The following is a 20928-nucleotide window of genomic DNA, read 5'->3' on the forward strand; positions in this document are numbered from 1 at the left end:
CAAACTGCTTGACTGTGTTAGAATGGCGCAATCGTACAGACAAGGGCTGCATAACGCAAGGGACCCAGGTTTGATTCTGACCGTGGGAAGTTTTTTTTTTTGTTTAAGGCACTTGATGTGCTTTGCTTATCATCATCATTTTGTGAAACCCACTGTGTAAAGTTCGCTTTCCTGCGGTGAATTCTGGCACAACATTGAACACCATCAGGGAGACATAGAAAACTTCACTTTAAAACCTCAGTAAAACGAGGCAGCAGAGAAACCGTTTCATCTGAACATATTGCAAGCCAATCCAATCCCGCATTATTTTTTTTCTTGTGGATTTGTTCGCCACTGCAGTCTGCTCGCTAACTGTTGCCGTGTCCTGACTATGCGATAGTCAGCATGTTTCGCTGGTTGTGAAAAAGCCTCGAGAAGTTTTGCTTGTTTAAATTTAAGCCTTGGACAAGCAGGCAAGTGTTGAAAGATATTTTTGCGTCAACTGCCAAATATCTGTTAAAAGCAAGAAGTCTTTCACATGTCGCAGAGAATTGTCTGTGATGCTATAAACAAAGTGGGCGGCATCCATAAAGTTGCAATTACATAGGAGCTCCAGACATCAGTTTTCGCCACATGGAACCATTACCCAGTGTATTTGGAAGACCAGGAGAAGCTGGTAGCTAAACTGTTATTGCATTTGAAGAAATTCCTGATTCAAAAGGGAATCGAGAGGAACAGGCACAAGAAAAAGAAAAAAAAATGGCATTTGCTGACCTGATGGCACCTGCTAACAATTGTGCCGAAAAAGCCGAGGCAACTAATGACATCACGCATGAAATCAGTCTCTGAAAATATGCAAAACAAAAGTGTACGCAGTCCAAGCAATTGATGATGCTATTGTGAAAAACTTGAGCACTTTTTCGAAAAACTTCCTTCTGTATGCTTCAAGGTAGTGTGTGATTATGGTGAACTGTGGTTAAAGGTAAATTACAAGTGTTTTTTAGTCAGTAAATGCCATTTTTTTTATAAAATGCGCGATTTTATTGTTGGAGGTTTTCTGTCCAAGCTACTTATCACATTGCTTGATAAGCAAATCACAAGTGTTTCTAGTCAGTGTATGCCTTTTTTTTTTTTCGATTAAATGAGCAATTTTATTGTTGAACGTTTTCTGTCCAAGCTAGTTATTGCAAATGGTTGTCCCAAAGACCAGGACAAATTAAAGCTCTGCAAAATATTTGCCCATGATGATGAAACTGGCCAAGCGCGCCCTGGCAAGAATGGCAAGGTTGTGAAGTGTTTCCAAAAAATTACTTCCCCTCCTAAACAAAAGGCTGCCGTGATATCGAAGTCGATGTACCTTATTCTGGCATCAACATTGATTTGTGCAATGTTAACGTCTCGCTGAGTTCCGACAACAAAAATATATGGCTTCAGGGCAAGTCACTTCCACTCAAATTAAATGGCATCTTTGAAAAGCACACTGGGTATTGGAACGATGCGACTCTCAACATGATAGCTCCATGAGGGCAGTGACAAAATGACAACTGCAGCATCCGCTTTGACTTCTTCAACATACTTTCACAACATTACAGAAAATGCAAACATTGTGGAACTGCTCCTGAACTGGGTCTGAACATTTTGGAGCAAAGCATTAACTAATTTGAGTCTACCTATCAAGCAGGCTGTGTGTCTACAATACACGTAACGGCTCTCCTGGAAGTGACCCCTATCTCATACTGATAAGAACAAAGGACGAGGCACCCAGACAGCAATATTTGTGTTTCGTTTTACTCTGCTGATTAGATAGTGTGCATGCTTATGGTTTCGGAAGGACCGCTCGTTTTTATTTTTTTTCTCCCTGCGTGAGAACATTCACTGATATGATGTGAAAACAATGCACGGGGGGAAAGAGGGAGGGTTTGTTGTCACGTATGCACTTTTCTTCCATAAATCATCCACCAAAGTGACAAAGCTCTCTTCAATACACACCCTGCTTTAATTAATGCTCATTGAAAGAAATTCCCCACTGCTGCACATGACAGTCTAACTAGGTTTAACGACAAGGCACCGTTTTATATATTCCAGAAGCCCATGCCAAAAAGGCTGCTTTGCGTTGGCCCGCACGACTGTCCTTAAAACCTAGCAGCCAGCAAGCATGAGTGTGCCAGAAGCGCCACTGACCTGCTTTCATTAATCCCATAGTTGATGCACATGCTGCCGACACACTGGCAGCAACCGTCGTGGAACCACCGGTAGCTCGACGCTCCCATGGAGAGGCACGACTCCCTGCATTTGTTCAGCGACATGCACTGCGACATAAACGCCACAGTGCAGTTCACCTGCACATCCTCTTCCTCGACCACCTCGGATGCGTTCCCACTTGACACCACTGCAGGAAAAACACCACATGCCACAACATTGTTAGGCAATACCGCCAAGCATGGGGATAGAGAGGCGGTCTGCTGCGCTGACAAGCTTGCTACCGGCAAGGCTGCTGCCTCCTCTGAGCTGTTCCTTCAGGTGAAGATTACAAACTTGCAAGGACAATGGTCTACCGCTATCCTGACCCAATCATCCCAGCCCTCTCTGCAGGTGACGGCGGTCAAGAATGCAGATGCATCTAACCTTGTGCAAAATGCTTTTCATGAGGTATGCCCAACCAGAACATATTTCACATCCCTTACCAATCACAATGGGCAGCCACTGTTGACCCTGCAGCACTATAGCCACGTTGCTGGTGCTTCGGGGACAATATTTTATCGTTTGCATGTGAAAAGGGCCTTTGCAAACTCGGCTGCTGTGAACGCAGGAAGCATTTGTCACGCTTTAGGACTTTTTTAATTTATATCTGGTAGCAATTATTTTTAAAAGCCCCGACTGATCTTAGCCACCTGGGTAACATGTGCCATATTGGGAATTACAGAACATACGTACAAGTAACTATTTCATTACTACCAACACATTAACTCAATGGCTACGCCTTGAAGTGTGCACCTATTAAGAGTAGGTGCATGAAGGATTGTGTTGCAGTTGGTCTGTGTTGGCAAACCAGCAGTGTTTCTTAGATCTTGCACTGACTATTAATGCAGTTTCAAAGTAACTTTCTTTTACTCTATTTCAAATAAACTTTTCACTGTCTAGCCATTCTTGCTGTTGCCATCACAGAAAAATACATGACTTGCACCGAAAACTGGTGCTGTGTTGTTAGCTAGGCACCTGAAATGGTGATGTCGCATATCACATAAGGCAGCCACAGCAGCGACAGTATGCGGTCCTACACTGTACATGACAAGCATACACAATGCTGCGGTTTCAATGTCATGCATTATCAACAGTTTGCTACCCTGCTTTCTTTTTCAAGGCTTTTTGACAAACATGTCCAAAGCTATACGAAATTTTGTCACTGCAAAAATATTTAATCCTGACCACTGTTATTGGGCACAGCCTGTCCACAAAGACAAGATTCTGCTGTCGACCACATAAAATACCTCGCTGTGGAGTCTTATTTGCTGACAGAAACATGCTTTTTTTTGTTTTGCTGAGGCAAAAAATGAAGGCACAAGAAATAACACAAATTGTGCATATAGGTATTATTGAATCCATCATCTGGCTATATGCAGTTAAACATATGATGAAACAAAACGAGCACCAAAAAAGAAAATGGAAATGCAGTTGTGATAACTTGCTTTCACAGTACCTCAGCCCACACTTTTTTTTTATCACAAATACTTTCAGCGTAGCACAGACAACAAAATTTGGTTCCAGCGCACTAAATCGGGGGTGTTGCAGCAATTACTTTTTAGAGCCCCCCTGTAGTTGGGGCATTTGTTTGCTTCCACCCACCTGCTTTGAGCTTGATGTCCTTGTCGTGCACGGGGCTGTAGAGTGCCACGTGAACGGGAAACGTGTAGGACCGCCACCGCAATGAACGGTCCGCTTCCTCCGTGAGGAGGGCAAACAGTCCGTGTGTTGGGTCAGGCAGGTCCTCGATGTTGGACTTATGACTTAGAGAGATGGTTTCATTCTGTCGTGGGCACATCTCTGCGGGGTAAACAAGAGTGGGAGGCAAGTGTTCAAAGCACATTCTCAGACATTCTACTTCTAACAACACTGTAGCTTGTCAGATAGTCAGAGAGTGTAATTCCAGTAACTTAGACAAGCACATGGTGTAATGCCCTGTAGAAGAGAAATGTGAGTAAATTTAAACCACTTTGGAAATCCCGTACATGCGGGCGTTTCTGTATTCTGCCTCCATCAAACATAGCCATCGTACCGAAAAATTGAACTGCTGACCAAGCGCTCGGCAGCACAACACCGAAGCTGCTGAAGGAGTTGGAATACACATGCTGAATGCCAGGCTATTGGGAAAAAAAAAGAAGATGGGTGTGCTGTAGAATATATGGTGCACACACAAAATTTTAGAAGTACTTCAACAAAAAGTAAACTTTCGTTACAACAAAGTCCTCTGGAAGGATAAAAAATCTCTTATAAGCGGTGTTTTGACATAAGCAGTGACAAACATACGTTTGGACTGCAGATAAATTTCAAAAGAACCAATTTCGTTATAACGATGGTTTCCTGTAGTTAAACTTAGAAATAACTCATTACACAATATTTTTAAACTTTGCTCGACAGAGTCACCCATTCGCTTCCGTTGATTTCCCTATATTGTGGCCCCAATAAGAACAGAGCTAAGCAGAAACCTGGTGATACAAGACAAGTGCTGGGCTGCAGGAGCACACCATGTTGACACTGTCTGTGCAGTTTTGATAAGGATGAAAGGAGGGCGACAGTATCGGGCCTCGTTGGGAAAAGCCGTCTGCCATGGCGGAAAAGGCAACTGATTAGCTGGGACCAACACCAGAACATTATTCGCAATGGAAATAAATAAAATGGAATAGGAAGCTTTTAGCATTCCACTTTCAGGAGCTTTCGGGTCCCTGAAGGCAAGCGGCTCTCAGAGATTGAGCAAACCACGCTCTGCAGAAGCAGCATGCGGAGAGCAACATCGAAGTCTGTCAACCACTGATCAGCCTTTCTCCAATTCCACTAATGTCTAGTTTCACCAAAATACCCTATTGTCGAAGTTGAAGTTATCTTCAAAGAAGCAACACCTTAGACCAGAAAGCATGTCCTTTGAGGGCTGCTTGTTGGTCGAAACATAGAATGTTCAGGGTAATCGGAGTGTGATAGAGAAGCACAATGTTCCAGCAAACTTTCAAAGGAACTTGCGTCAAAGTGTCCACGTTTAACATAAATAGGCTTTGCTGTAGCTGTATGTCAATGGAAGCCACAAATGTACACATAGCAGGCGGTTACTTTGCACACCAAAAGTCCTCACGAGTACAGCCAATTAAGAATCGGTGCCTTCTTATTTATGAAAGAGGCCTTACCACCACTACACATGTGCTAAAATCACTCTGCATACTTTTTATCAAAATCAACCACAGACTGTGCATTTTGCATACATTGCATTGCACATGCTAGCCATAGGAGAAAGTGCAAGCAATGAAATTTACACTGTGCAGTGAGGATACTTTTGGCGAAAGACTGCACACCCTGGTGGACTGAAAGCAAAACATAACATATTTGCCCTACAAGTGTGAGCAGGTTCTTCTCCAGGTTACACATGCTTTGTTCTTCATAACAAAACAATAAATCTACAGGCGAGATGCACCCTCTTGTCAAAGTGTCGTGCATATTGCCCAGCTTCAAACACTGAAAGGAAAAGTAAGTATGGAAGGACATATTCAACTCACCTACACAAGAGCAGCACTCAGTGTAGAGGTAGTCGAGGCAGAAGAAGCAGTCCCTGTTGCAGGTGACGTTGAGCTTGTCGCACTTGCACGACTGAGTCAGCATGCACTTGCTCACTATGGATGCACAAATGGCCTCGTTGCAGGCCAGGCTCAGGCCCAAGGCACACGCCACGGCCACTGCCAGAGGCAGCAGCACTTGCTTCAACATTGTGCTCTGCAACACACCACACGGACATGCATCGTCACCACATGCCAGCCCAGGCAGCACTTTGTCGTCGTTCAGAGCGCCAAACAGTTGTACCAAAAGAGATCCCAAAAGTGAGCCGAGATGTGCACACATCAGGCTATGATAGACCAAATAAATTACTTTGGTATGTGGTTGCAAGTGAAAGAACCTTACACGTGTGCACTGTTAAAACACACGCTGGTCGTCCTGTTGTCGAGACATGCAGGGTACTTGACCCACTAACAACACTCATTATGAGAGCAGGTTAGCTAGCAAGCAAAATGCCAAGCACTGTAACACTAAAAAACCTGCAGGGCTCAGTACGAAACAATAACACTGATAAAACTGCAAATCACAACCGTGCTCTGGCTTCAAACACATGAGAAGGCGTCCCATCACTGATTTGTATACACTGGCGGTCCAAACGTGCAAATTATCACGCGCCAGTGCACTTTCGTCTACAATGTGTCCAGTGCTTAAGCATCATAATACATGTTCTGTACTTTCTCACTTGCACGTGAGCTTGCCGACTTCTGTAATAGACCTGGCTATATGTAGTCAGGTATACTACAGAACAGCTATGAAGGCAACCAAAAAACATTGCACTCGTTTATTGAATCCGAATGAGCAACCCACGGCTAACAAATGCGATAAAATTGTATTCCACGGGTGTTTAGCAAGACGCTGTCATGAATTAATGTTTATAGGCACACGTTGACGCGGAAAAGTGTGCAGGGGGGCTTAAGCCAGCGAGTTGTAATAAATGCACACGCGATGCAAACTGTCTTTGGAAATGCATTGGCAGCGAGAAGTGAAAAGCGCACACAATAACGACACTGCAGTGCAGCATGCCTTTGGCACGCCATACCCATCGTAAGCGCAAACAAGAAAAGACAAAAAAGGCGGGCAGTGGTCACACGGTCACAGCTTGTTTACTACCGGTAACCTATTTATGACGGCACGGTATACTGCAAAGCGGGGCGGGGTGCGGCAAAACATGGGCCCGCGGTGGCCTTCGGCAAGCGCGAGTGCGGCACGGCTGCGGCGGCGGCGGCGGCTGCGGGCGCAGCGTGCGCTCGGTGCGCGCTCGGCCAGCGAAGTCCGCCAACTCTGGTCCGAGCCACGTTGCCGCGGCAGGAAGCCGCCTAATTTGAACGGCCGCCGCGTGTGCCGGCAGTTTATTGGGCGGCTGCGGGCGGCACGTGGTGTCTGCGCCCGGGCCCCGGCTTACCTGGCAGCTACTCGGCCGGGGCGGGCCGCGCGCACGCTGGCTCGGCGGCGGGCGTCATGGTCTCGGCAGCGCGCAGGCGGTTATCAGGCGACGCAACGTGAGAGAGGGGCGCAAAATGGAAAGTTGAGCGTCCAGTGGTTGGACGGAGCCAAGTGGGCCGCGGCCAGCCGCGTGCCTCGGACCAAGGGGGAGGGCAGCAGCCCAACTCCCCCGTGCGTGCGGACGAGTCCAACGGCGAAGAAGGCCCCCAGGCAGTGCAGGTGCAGGATTCCTGCGCTCCCGCCCCTTCACCCCCCCCTTGCTCCCTGCTGCCGCTGCTGCACTCGGCGGCGGCTTCCCACAGGGGTGGTCGTTCCCAATGTCCCCACAAAGAGCCACGCTGACCCAGGAATGCGCCCGAAGAGGCACAAAAGCAAAGCGGCACAGGTGTTGATTTCAAGGCGAATGGGGGAGCCCGCATTCCGCCGCCCAACGAAAGCTCCCCGAACAATTAGTCGCGCGCACCTCCCGCGAGGACCACTTCCGGCGCACTCAGGTGGGTCGCTCCGAATTAGACGGCGGCCGGATTAGATAACGGCCTCTCCAGCCGCGTCAAGTGGCACGCATTCGACTCGCACGTCCTTCACACTTCTTCGCAAACACGCCGGGCTGCATTGTTGTCCTCGCCGCCGCCGCTGTGAACCCGGGCGACTCCTCCTCGTGCGGCGCACTACCGGACGGCGGCGTTGGTGGCCTCGAGTGTTTTTCACGGCGAGCTCGTGTGCCGGCACGCTCTGCGGTGGCCCAATTAACTCGTTCTCTCAGTGCGACCATTAGCACCGAGGACAGACTTGGGGCTGTCGACATTGACGCCTCCCCGGCATGCGACTGCATGAAAGGTTTCAGCACTTCTGAAGAAGTCAACATTCGATGACTGAATCGTTTACTGGTAGGCTCGACTTGTGCGCATTTGATCTGAAAGAATATATGATCGCTTGTACGAGCAGTTTTTTTTTTTTTCCTGCAGCTGGCCGGAATCCGTGAGAAAATGGCTCGCGAATAGTATTTGCCGCGCGTCACTAATGACGCTTGCGCCCGCTCTCCGCCCAGAACAAGCTAGAAGGCACCGACGAATATATAAAACAAATAATAATAAAATACGTTTCGGCTCCAGCACTAGGGCCTTGTTCAGTTGTAAATTTCAGGAGCCGAAACGTCTTGTTATTATTATCTTTTTTACATAGGTCAATGCCCAGCTAGCCTGTTCAATGTATCCTGCTGACCGGACGCGTGCGTCCGTCAAACGCTCGACTTCACAAAACTCTCTTCAGTGCCACGAGCCTGTGACGCCTTACAAAACTGTGTGTAACAACAGCCCATGCTGAGAGTTTATTTTTTTGCGAGTAGAAAAGCTACACAGTACGCAGCTATTGCAATGTATTGCCCCAACTAAAACAAGTAAGTGCTAACGCATTTCGAAATTCCCGCCCATACCTGACATTACACGCAATCTGCTGCCCCTAAATCGAGCAAACGCTAGCGCACTTCGAATTTCTTCCGCGTGCCAGACAAAGACATCGAACCATGGCGTAGTCTTCTCGCCGTTTTACCGCTTCATGTGACGATGGTGTGGCCAGCCGCGAGTGATTGGCGCTACCCTTCCCCTACGGTGCACACGTTCCCTGCGGGGCCAGTACCCAGTCGGTCGGGTGCAAAGTGCCAACTTCGTTTCGTTGCCAACGCAATGGCGCGACTTACTCTCGCCGTCCACTCGTTGGTGCATTTAGTCCAAATGTCACACGCAAGCCGCTGTTTTGCTGCCGAGTGTGCTGAACCAGAAATATATTTCGGGAGGTGTTATACGCCACCAGAAAAAAAATAAAAGGTAATAATAAGAGAGACTGCGCCGGACGCCCAAACAATATATTAGTCATTTTTTCTGCATGGATCAGTTTCGGGGGGTGTTTTGACACCGAAGCACCCCCTCTGGCGTGGTGTCTGGTGCTAAAGGTGCTGTCTCGTCTCTGCTCCTGGGCTGAGTGCGGCTGTCTGCAACTATTAGAGACTTGGCGCGCCTGAGCGCGTAAAGAAACAAATCAGAGCAGACAAACAAATGCTTATCACCAGATGCGACAAGAGCATTCCGTCTGCGCGGCCATTCTTTCTTGTGTCACAATGTGCGCAGTGGCGCAACGTCACTTGAGATTTCTCCAGACCAGGTGTCGAGTGGTACGACGGACATTTATCTGAAAGGGCCTTCACAGGCTCTCATTTCCAGCGCTCGACGCGCTTCGGGGTTCTTACTGAATTGTCGCGCCAGCTTTGCCGTTCAGACGAGTGGGCGTAACCTAACAAGCAATGAGTAAACGTACGGCGAGCCTTCGTCTCTGGTGTGGCACTTGTTTTCTGGCGCACACGCATGTCGTCGGCGGTTAAACTGGAGTGTACGACGAGCAGGAAATTGGTTTCCTAGTGCTTGAGGTCGCGACTCGTGGTGTACGCGCAGCTGTCGTTCTTCGGCTTGAATGGGAAGGCGCGGTTAATCGGAAGAACAAAATCGATTTGCCAATCCACCAAAAGACATAGTACGTGGACATAGTACATAACAACGTAAACAAAAGTGTTCAGAGGAAGCTGACCAAAGTGTCGACCTATGTAGTTATACATCACGCTGTAATGACAGGCAGAAATTATATTATATATATTTTACTGAAACCAACTCCAATTTAGAGAGGATTAAAAAACTGCTTTTTTATCACTCCTCGTATTATCAAGGTACGTCCTCCAAACGAAAATAAACGCGCATTACGCACACCGAACTTAGCTTTCAAACGACAAACAATATATTTTGCCTAAACTCCATGAAACCCACATATATAAATTTCATGTACACTATTGTCACTCACAGAATCGCGCGTTTGGTGAACTATTTGTTGACTAAAATTGTTAATCAACGCCAAATTCATGTTTTGGCACGTTGTCAAGTGTCGCAACGTTCATTTCCTTGAATCGCTCATGCTCAAGACCTGCACCACAAGTTTGTTCCGCAGACCGCTTTTTTTAGTTAGTTTGTTATGGCAAAATCGGTAACGTCAATTAGCGATGTGGGGGGAATTTGCAGTGTAATAACGTACGCTTGAAAATTTATAAGTAAAACTTTAGAGTCGGACGCATATTTCGGTACCGCTGGGCACGTATCGCAGACACCCGACTCTTTGAACCCGGACAAAATCTGACCGCAGAAAAAGTTCACCATGGTATCGTATACGCTCCGTAACCTGTGTAGTTATTTTTTTTTTGATGCCATTTGTGAAATATCGATATCATGGGAACATTTCAATGGGCAAGGCTTGAAGCCAATCTTATTGGTATGTCTTGTATGCAACCTAGAAATCTGCGAGGCGCTTCATATCCAAAAAAGAGGCCGCGCGTGCATTAGCTGGTATAAAAAAGTTCACACACCTACTGGGTAAAATATTATTCCGGCCACGGATTGCATTCAAACTTTGTGCCCTTGTTTACCGTAGTTTGTTTTTTAGACAATGCTTTGTCTTCATTCTAACCTGTTCTCTGCACTAACAATGTTGAACCATTTTTTTTTTATTAGGGGGGGGGGGGGGGTTAATATGACTTCTACTGTTAGGGGTATAAAAGGCACGCTCTTAGCAAGTCGCAAAAGTACAAACGCATCATGAAAGGGTCACAGTTTGCCGTGAAGAAGAAAATACAAAGGATTACTCAACGTTTTACTCAAAAACGTTACAAAAAAAGAGCCAAAATGTCATTTGTCAATGGTCTGCGGAAAGAGGGAGTAGGAGAAACTTCATTGAGGCCTGACCGTGTTATGAAAAAAATTCAATTTTCCAGGACAAACTACGAAACATAATTTTTTCTGACAATGTGAATACTCAGTGCTTACTCAAAAACTTTGCAAAGAAAGGGCCAAAATGTCATTCGTCAATGACCTGACGAAAGAGAGAGGAGGAGAAACTTCACTGAGGCCGGACCGTGTTATGAAAAGGACAAATTGACGAAATATAAATTTTCTGACAATGTGGCATCACTACACACACCCACGTCCATTATGGGCACCCTGATTGTTACAATGTTTAAGGCGAAAACACTAGATCTCTGTTTCATGGAACCCGTGAGGTACAAAAATCGTTCCGAGGTACACATAACTGCACAGAGAATGGGAACACGCGCCGAGAAAGGGAAACAGCAGCGCCTGAGGGTGGTTCTGAGAAAAGGCTTCGAGCTGTATAACGTATAGACGCGCCGCATGGGCTCAGAGCTTCACTCCACGTCGCTGTGGGTGTGCAATAGTCGCGGGTGGGAAATACCGAGAAAGTACGACACGGCGGAAAAGGCCATACCAGCTCGAATCGCCGTCAGGGAGCAAGCGGCCTCGGATTCCACACCACGGTGGAAGAATCTATTCTTCCACCGTGGTCCACACTGTCTCGTATCCGAACGTGCATTGTTTTTCCGGAAATGCGCACATCAATGTATATTCCTGTGTTCCCATCTAACTATAGTGCATTGCTGTACCCTCTCTTTTTTATCGCCCCATCCTTTTGTTATTCTTCAATCTCAAAATTCGCCTGTTTTCGCTGATATTCACATACTTACCTGCACCCACGGCTGAACTTACATACATGGCACCGCCACAGGGCGGCTGGCACTGCTGCTGGGCATTAAGAAATAGATAAATGTGTAAATGGGTGAGAACATTTCATTTTCCCCGCCTGCGCCGTAAAACGCCGGATGACCGCACTAGCACGCTTCGCACCAAGTAACGGACACGCGGCCTCGTGATGAAACGTGGCAACACCTTTGGCACTGAGCCACGGCGCGGTTATCTTATTTCACCCTATGCTAGTCGAAATTGGCCTTTTTTTCCCTGGTGATCTCGTTGCGAAAGAACAACACCACAGAGACTGCGCTTGCCGTCCCGCATTTCGCAATACTTCACCGCTCCCAGCACACGGTGACAACTCGAGAGCACGGATCCCAGTCTTCCTCATATTGGTGTTACAACCTTTTTAATAAAAAAAACTTAAAATTTGGCGCTCTAAACTCTCCCCGACAGTGAAACAAACACCTAGACTATGCATAAGGCGCATCACATAGAGGACGACTAGGAATTAATTTAAACGTACTGGATCTTCACCTGGAAGACACTGGCGCTTTCTGTACATTTGTTTGCCGCATCTGCGTATACAGCGCTATTTGGTGGCATAAAAAGGGCTGATCACCCAACGCGCGATCCGACTCGCTCCAAAGCTGTGGAGGCCGCCGGCACTTTTGTCTCTTTTGGTGAAGCCATTCAGTCAGTGCAGGTCAAAGCGAAGCAGACAGATCGACAGTCCGCCGTGAGGTCGGCTTTTATTGATTCCTCACCGACTGCGCCGCGTCCCGGGTACTAATTCAAAGAACTGTACCAGTCGTGCCACGGAACTAGTACTTTTTAGTCGGTTGCACTTTGCTGGGAGACGAGCGTTAGCGCCATGTCGTCAGAGCTACCTTGGCCGCATTCGTGGGAACTTTACGGATACGTGGGCGGAAACAAAAGCACCTAAGTGAAATGCGGGCCTACCGAATACAAGGGTCTTTGCAGCGAGGAGAACCCCTAGCGCCAATTTTCGGTGTTCCCCAAGGTGGACGTCCCGCGCTCGCACCGTGACTGCGCGGGCCACCGTTACTAAGGGAGTAGCCAGGGTAAGGGAAGGGAAGGGGTGGGGGGGGGGGGGGGGGGGTGTCGGTGTCAGAACACCCTTAGAAATTTTCCAAGTTGCGCATCCCCCCCCCCCATCCCCTTCCTTTCGGCATTTTTTCTGCTCGTGGTTTTTACACACTGCATCTATAAGCACAGGACCGGGATAATTGGAGATCTATGGGAGAGGCTTTTGCCGTGCAGTGGGCGTGACAGGCTGATGATGATCTATAAATCTAATATAAAAACTAGAATAAGATACGAAAACGAAAATAAAATATTGTTTGGACACAGACCATCTTTTTTTATTCTTTTTCGGCGCGGTGTAGCACGCACCCTCCGAAAAATATGTCTGGCTACGCCACTGACCGTTACGTTTGTTGCGCGACGGTACTTGCAAGTGTCTTTGTAGTTGCTGCGACCAAAAATCCGGCTCATCAGCCAACAACTTGCTACGCGGACTATCTTCGAGGCTCAGACACACGCATTGTTCTTCCAACTTTGCCCACAGTAGCACTGCTTATTGGCGTTCTTCGGAGCTGGAGGAACATATTCCAGACTAACTTTAAACCGTATTCCTCATTCACCGAGGGATAGTCTACAAGCCTTCCGCAGGAGCCAAGCGTGGCTAATAGCGGAGGTTACGACACTTGTTTGGAATAAAAGGTAAAATTTGGATAGAATATCTGAACATGGCACTGTGATTAGTTTTTGCTCTCTCTCTCTCTCTCTCTCTCTCTCTCTCTCTCTCTCTCTCTCTCTCTCTCTCTCTCTCTCTCTCTCTCTCTCTGGGTGTGTGTGCGCGCGTATTTTTTTCCTGCAGCCTTGCGTTTCTTAAAGGAGTACTGACACAAAATTTTTATGTTACGTTTTTTTCGCTGCTATGCGTGCCTACCAGCCCACTAATCATAGAATGACAGATTAGGCGGTCGAGCGCAGCGTAAACATTCATTTACGGCGTCGTTTATTCGTGCCAGTTTCGGTTTCGACAAAAAAACGCCGAGCGGCCGCCATGACAGCATGTATCACATGGCGTCACCATTCTTGCCGTATCGCTGCCTCTCCAGACCGGCCGAGGTCTTCGCCGTCCCCACAGGCCCTGGCAGCATGACGTCAGTCCCAAAACCATGACGTGTACACACGCCCGAGCAGCGCGCGCCAACCACAGCCAGCGCGTCGGCTTCGTCACGGGAGCCCCGACGTCGACAGTTTGGGGCACGTAGCAATGATGTCACGTCGACCCGCTCTGGCCTTTCTCGTGCGGGTGAAGATTAAAATGGATTTTAAATATGTTTCGCTGAACGGTTGCTGTTGAAACTTGCTGGGAGATATCTCCTGATAAAAAGGAAGCGTTTTACATAGTTATCTCAGCTTTGAAATTTCGTGTCAGTACTCCTTTAAACCTGTCCAAGCCTTTGCATGTAACCTCTGCATTTCCGATAGAAATGCAGAAATTTAATATGCACTTGGAATTGTCGATCGTAAGAAAGAGCCAGAGCAGGATAAAACGACAATTGTCAATAAATTGGCGAACAGTTCTGTGGACATTACATTTAAATGACGCGCCTTCCCTTTTTTTTTTTTTTTCTGTGGCAGGACAGGGCAGCAAAACGCTGGGTTTGTAAACAAAAGGGTAGCTAACGGCAGCAACTACAGAGGTTACCGGTGCAAACGTGCAGAAGCCAAAGCACTCGCAACTAAAGCATCTGCATTTCGCGAGCGGCGTGGGATATTTTACGAAGCGTGCGTGCAGCCGAGTGCGATCAACAATGGTGCATTCGATCGTCTTCTAAGAGAAGCGGTGGCTCAACCTCGGCCGTCGTCTGCTGCAGCGAACTAAATTGTCCGAGGCCTGCCGGCCACATTCTTCCCGGCAGGCTGTAGGCGCGCCGAAAGAGAGAATTCATCGCTCGGTTGCACAGCCGACTTGCGCCGCATTAAATGCAAACGAGCAGCTATCTCCAGCACGGGACGACGCTTTCCTTCGGCAACTCGCCCGCGGACAACAATGAAGGCACTGCTGCTCAGGAACAGCGCGCCTACCTTGAATGTGACACCGGAAGCCTTGAGGTGACATCATCGGTCTTGAAGTATGCCCGTACAGAGCAGCTTCTCGAACACAGTTCTGCTGTGCCGTCAAGCGCCGTTGTGGAGCAACTTTTCGGCATCGGCGGCTTTAAGTTTCTAAAAGTGCGCGTACAAGCTGTCCAACGCGAAGTTTGAAAAACAGCTCTTTCTTAGGGCGAATACAGCGCGGTCAAGTAAAGCGTTTTGAAAAGTCGTCGAACAGGTGAAATACGAACATGAACGCCTCCCGAGTGAGCGAGCCTGCAAGCACAAGGCGAAAAAGGCCTTTGACGCCTCAAAAAAAGGAAACGTGTCAAATGTGGTATCACGCATCGAAGCTGGATAACGAGGGGCGCATTAGCAGACGGCGACGGACCAGTACAGTTTCAGACCACATGGCGATCTTCAGCGTGAGCGGCTACTGCGTGCACGCGGGCTTATTAAAGCGAAGCTTTCTTGGGCTCTCTGATCGCGGTGTCGTTACCCAAAAAGCACTGCAGAAAAGCCAACTTTACACATTGGCAGGGTACATGATGATGACGACGACGACGATTATGACGCAATAATAAAAACACTTGCCGTGGTCGGAGCCGAACCTGGGACCCTAGCGTTATTCAGCCAAAGTCTATTCGATTGCGCCAATCCGACGCGGTCGAAGCAGTTTGGATTTGAAAGCGAATTGAATGTTTCACTTTGAACGATGACGATGAGTGGGGTGTGTGTGGGGGAGGGGGGGGGGGTTGCGCTGCGGGATTCGTTTGCTGTCATCTGAGTTTGGTCTTTGACTTGCAGGCAGTTCGCACTTTGATCGTTGACGCTTGGACTTTGATGGCAGCGGCTTTGACTTTGGCACTTCGCCATTTCATTTTCGCATGCAAGAAAGCTCGTTTCAACCATCGTTGTCGTTAGACGGAGGGGATTGGAGTTTTTCTTTTGTTTTTCGCCTCCATAAGGCTGGGAATCGAACCCGCGACCCCGCTGTCAGCACCGCTAACATTAGTTAATCAGCGTTACGGGGTAAACAGTCGCGGCCCGCAAGTTCCCACTGTGAGCGCCAGCCTGCCAAGTACACACATTACCGGAGAATTTGTGCGCAGTGGCCTTGTGGCCTGGCAAATGCAGTCTCTCTCGGCCCTGTAACTTCTCCCAAGCAACCTGAGTCAAAGTCGAAGTCCAAAATCTAAACTGCTTTGACCGTGTCGGAATGGTTGAATGCACTGAACGTCCGCGGCCGGCCTGGAGGCACTTTGTACAAAAGTCGCAGTGGGCAGTGACCGCCCTTGACTGGTGGCCTGATTCAGACCCTGAGCTTCGTGACTCACTGGCGCGGGGCACAGGAAATGGGACTTGATCTGAGGGCTGGAAGCGGGAAAGCACAATAGGCCACTTATGCCCATTAACGACTTTTCTCCAGAACCTCAATGTCCATACCCTTGCCCCTACCCCGCTCCCGTCAATTGTAAACAAATGACACCAGTGCCAATTTGGAAATCTTTCTAACACAGATTTCGCCAGCACTATGCGGCTTTGCTGGCATCGCCTTCATCTGGTTTTCACTTCCCTGGCGAAACATGCTGGCGCTTCTCTTGACTTGCACAGTTCCTGAACCTGAACACGCCCTAGAAAATTATTGTAGCACATTTCGTATGTACAGTTATTGCTTACATCCAGCTATTTTTCGATCCCTTTCGAATTTGAAATATCCTGGTTCGACTGTCAGTCTTTTTCTCGGCTGGATTTGGGCCCGCGTCACTCGAGAGGCGACGAATCGGAGCCAGGGATTTATACACACGCCCACAACACCCCCAGAAGGATTTCAACCCCCCTAAAAGGTTCCACAACCACGAGCACCCTGCCCAGGAATTCCACTCCTCTGGAATTTACTGTCTCCGTAAGCAGCGTTTCCTCAGATGGTCATGATAAGGCTATACACTACAATGTAAATCGCTTTTGCGTGCTTACATAATCTAGCGGAGCACTCATACCTGACAGCACGCCAGCTATACTTGCCAATACCATACCTCAGATATTGATCACCACCCTGTACAAGCCAATGTGGCATAAATTTCACGAATATTCGATGACAGAGGTACGATGGATAATGCGAAATCATACTCGCGAATCAGTACACGACAAAAACCATACTTAGATAAATAGCCATTGAAACGCATTAAAATTAAAAAAAGAAACGCAAATTCCTGCGGAGTTGTTAACTAACTAACTAACTAACTGACTGACTGACTGCAACGGCTTACTTGCACGAATGCTTTGCTCTGTGGACAGCCAATGCACTCGCCATTTGTACAAGTGCGGCACGCACACACACAGCTGGCTGGCGCCGCATCTTTTCAAAGTGCTACGAGTTGCGCCGCGCCTCCGCCAGATGGCGCCACGGGTCCCGCGACCGAGAGAAGACGCAGTGAAACATCCCCCTCTCAAGGGGCACGATCAAATGCAGAGCATTTCCGGGGGCGCACGACGTTAAGTAGTTTGCGTTACGTTAATGTTGTTGCACTTGTGGCAACTGCTGACGAGAGAGCGCTCGTCAGCAGTAATTTGAATGAGTCAACTATATAAGGCGCGTTCGTAGCGTCCCATTCTGTGTCGGCTTTGTGGCGCAGTGGGTAGAGCACCATGTACATTGCGTTCCGCCCGCAGGGCCGAGGGATCGAAACCGGGCGCCGGATAGTATTTTTTTTATATAGTAGGGAGGGGTGCGGACAACGACGGTGCGGACGACGGACGTCAACGCGGGTGACATCGTGAGTTACTGAAATGCTCTGCATTTAAAAATTTAATGCTGGGTCGTCTTGTCGCAAGGCGAGCGCTCGCAAACATTCGTATATATCTTCCGCGAGCAACGCGGGGACAGGCTTATAGAGTAATCCGCGTCCACGACCAAACGCTTCCTTGAAACATCATATGACAGGGGGAGCCTGCAGAATCTAGCACAAACTATAATCAGAAGGCCTTGTCAGATACCACACTCTTCCAACGACACCTTTTATCGCTTGTGAACTGCCTACAATGTATACATCAAAAAAGGCGTCCACCGAGTGATCAGGTGTTCGTTGAAGTCGATAAATAAAAGGAAAGTGAACGCGCAGCTTGTGTGTGATTACTAAAACGTTCATTCCTTGATTTCGCTCCCCATTTATACGCAACGATAGCTTGTACACAATGAACTGCTTTAAACGCACTATTCGCTTACAGACGTCACCATAACAAGTGGTTGATGGAGAGGAAAGGAAAAAAGAAGCGAAAGAGAACCAAAACACTGCATGAGCTTCCTTATCAGCCACGCAGCGCTCATCCCGTAAACGCCGCGGAGAAGCGGCGGCAGGCGGCGCAGCGATCGCAAAGCTCGAGGCGTAACGCGCGTTGCTGTCGTTCGCTGAATTTGCTTTGTTCGCGGCATGGATTGGTCACTCGAGTGCATTGTGGCGAAGCTGAACGACGGGCTTGCCTGAGTGTATAGCTCCGGCGCGTAAAACCCAAATTTGAAAATTGTGTAGGCCTCGTACCAAATCCTTTGTTCGAAATGGTTCCGCAAAATTCCACCCTATTGCACGCTCGCCGCCGCGAAATGCACCGCGAACACCGAACACCGAAGAAGTCGGCGACCTTTGAAGAAGAGAGTGGCTGCAGACGGTCGGCCAACGTGCGAGCTCTGCGCTAGCAGCGTCCGCGGCGTGTGTTCTCCCCAGGAGGACAGACGCTCCTCCGATGGGGCCGTGCCGCAAAGCACGCGTTTCTTCGAGGCCTGATGCGTGCGTGAGTGTGTAACCGGAAGGCGCAGCAGCGATTACCCGCGCCGGCCGAGACGTGACGGGGCGGCGAACGCGAGCCGGGCCACGCGACTCGTGCCCCGCCGTCCGGTTTGATGGCGGCCGCAATCTCCCCTCGGATCCGCGGGAGATGGACACGGCCGCTGTTGTCGCCGCCAGAACTCGCCCCGCCGAGACGCGCCAGAATGACATTGCGCGGATATATCGCGCATTTCCGGCGAGGCCGCCAACTAGTTCGCGTGCCCGCCGCCTCGCGTGGCCGCTGCCGCAAGGGCGCCATGACGGCCTCGTCCGTGCACCACGTCACACTTCTGCTGCCCCGTGCCGCCGGCCTCCTCTGGCACCACTGCCGACCGCTGCGCTGACATAACCGCTGCGCCTCTTGTTGCTACAGGTGCCTCGATTTTCACCGGAACCCGCTGACACGGACGTCGCACTGTGCCCGTCTACCGGATCTGATGGGCACGATCACGGGGACGACGAAGAAGCACTGGTACTTGATTGGCGAGAGACCGACCCTTGTTCGACGGGCAAGGCCCTGCTACAGGAGTCGCCAACCCCGTCCTGGCACTGCCGGACTGGACGCACCCCCCAAAACAACAAGGACGTGCTCGACTGCCTTCTGTGTCGCTGCTGAATATCGGATGTTGCGCGACAGTGGAAGCTGACTTCAGTGGTGATAACTTTTTCACCCCTTCGTGCCACCAGCTTCTCCTGTTCCTGTGGCCGTGCTCAGGCGGCCAAGGATTAGCACCACGTGGAGTTGTCACACACGTTCACGTCGCCAGTGCTAAGCGCGCCCGGAGATGCAAAATGTTCCCATAACCACTCGCCTTTTACAGGGACACTTTTGCAAAGTTGAAAAAAAAAAAAAAAGTTCGTACTTTTTTATACTAAACTTACAGAGACCGCGTGCACCTTATAGTCCAGGAATGGGGTGACTACGTTTGGTATAATAACTCGAAATATGAGGTCAGTAGTCCGTGGGACATTTATCCGGCTGGGAGAAGTCATGGCAAAAAATTAGGGAAGCCGGCCTCAGAGGACAAACAAATAAATTGGCAATTCTGCGCCCAACACAACTACGAAGTATCGAACGCCGTATACAACAGTTGGCTATGTTAGGCATAGCTTAACACACATCAACACTAGATAACAAATTGCAACAACTCCCCGGATCAGCAATGCTAAAGTCATGGCGGCTACAAGCAGAGGTTATTGCGGGTTAGCCAGCCGCCGGGGGGCTTTAAAGTACTCGTCACGACAAAGCAGCCGAATGAACAACCACCGCGATTGACAGGTGCAGCATACGATTTGACACGGTCTCCGGTGTGACATCACCTATCAAATAAGGTAGACATGACGTTTTTTTCTTCGGGTCGGCCGGTGATCGCATGTCTTATTCGAATCGTTTACGGGCGTCGCTATTCGTCCAAGCCTCTCGCCCCTTGGAAGCACCAACTGGCCATTCAGGTGCATTGCGGCGGAGCACAGTTTTTAGGATGATAACCGCACGGACAACTGCTACCCAAGACAGGCAATATGTTATTCTAGCCCCGTCCAGGCACGAAGAGAGCACCCAAATTATTGTTATTATCATTATCACCACCATCGGGGTCGTATGTTGTGTTCGAAGCCATGATGTCCGTACTTCAGGCGTGTATAAAGCGCTAAGAAGGCTCGTGTAGAAATTTTGGGCGCAATAGCCACCGGTGCTCCTCATAAGCCACGTGCTTCTCGGCGTGGTGAAGGCCAGGTTCATAGGCTGACCTTGGGCCAAATTTTCTAAAACGAGAGGCAGTCGTTTTGAAAGGACGCGGTAGCGCGATGCAAATGCATGTGTTCTCGGGTTGGGGCGCCGCTTTGAGGGCCGGAGACAGAGCAAAAACCCCTGAGGGGAGCACTGTGGCAAGGGCGCAAAGCGACACGCGATGCTGCGTGTCGTTTTTACAGTGCCGCAGGTCGGCTTCCGCCCTTGCCACAGTGCTCCCCTCAGGGGTTTTTGCTCTGTCTCCGGCCCTCAAAGCGGCGCCCTTGATATGTATATATGTATCTTTACCGAGTCCCTCGTCCCGTATCTTTCTGTTCTGCTATATATATATATATATATATATATATATATATATATATATATATATATATATATATATATATATATATATATATATATATATATATATATA

The 20928-nt window shown here is 48.8% G+C and overlaps 1 protein-coding gene across 3 annotated transcripts in view; it reads right to left on the minus strand.

Annotated features, from left to right (window-relative positions):
* LOC144155076 (twisted gastrulation protein homolog 1-A-like) overlaps window positions 1-20928 on the minus strand; it is a 47797-nt gene that overhangs the window by 5222 nt on the left and 21647 nt on the right. For 2 of the 3 annotated variants that reach the window (XM_077686320.1, XM_077686319.1), the window contains exons 2-4: window positions 5739-5952; window positions 3823-4020; window positions 2161-2368 (exon numbers count right to left, since the gene is read on the minus strand). In XM_077686320.1, coding sequence (XP_077542446.1) covers window positions 2161-2368; window positions 3823-4020; window positions 5739-5946 — 614 coding nt within the window. In that variant the 5' untranslated portion in view covers window positions 5947-5952. Of the gene's footprint in view, window positions 1-2160; window positions 2369-3822; window positions 4021-5738; window positions 5953-7195; window positions 7442-20928 lie in introns of those variants that run through there. The other variant, XM_077686321.1, reaches the window with a different exon arrangement.

The sequence above is a fragment of the Haemaphysalis longicornis genome, unplaced genomic scaffold (genome assembly GCF_048455015.1).
Source record: "Haemaphysalis longicornis isolate Haplotype H1 unplaced genomic scaffold, Haemaphysalis longicornis Haplotype H1 scaffold_1, whole genome shotgun sequence".
Classification (NCBI taxonomy): Eukaryota; Metazoa; Arthropoda; class Arachnida; order Ixodida; family Ixodidae; genus Haemaphysalis; species Haemaphysalis longicornis.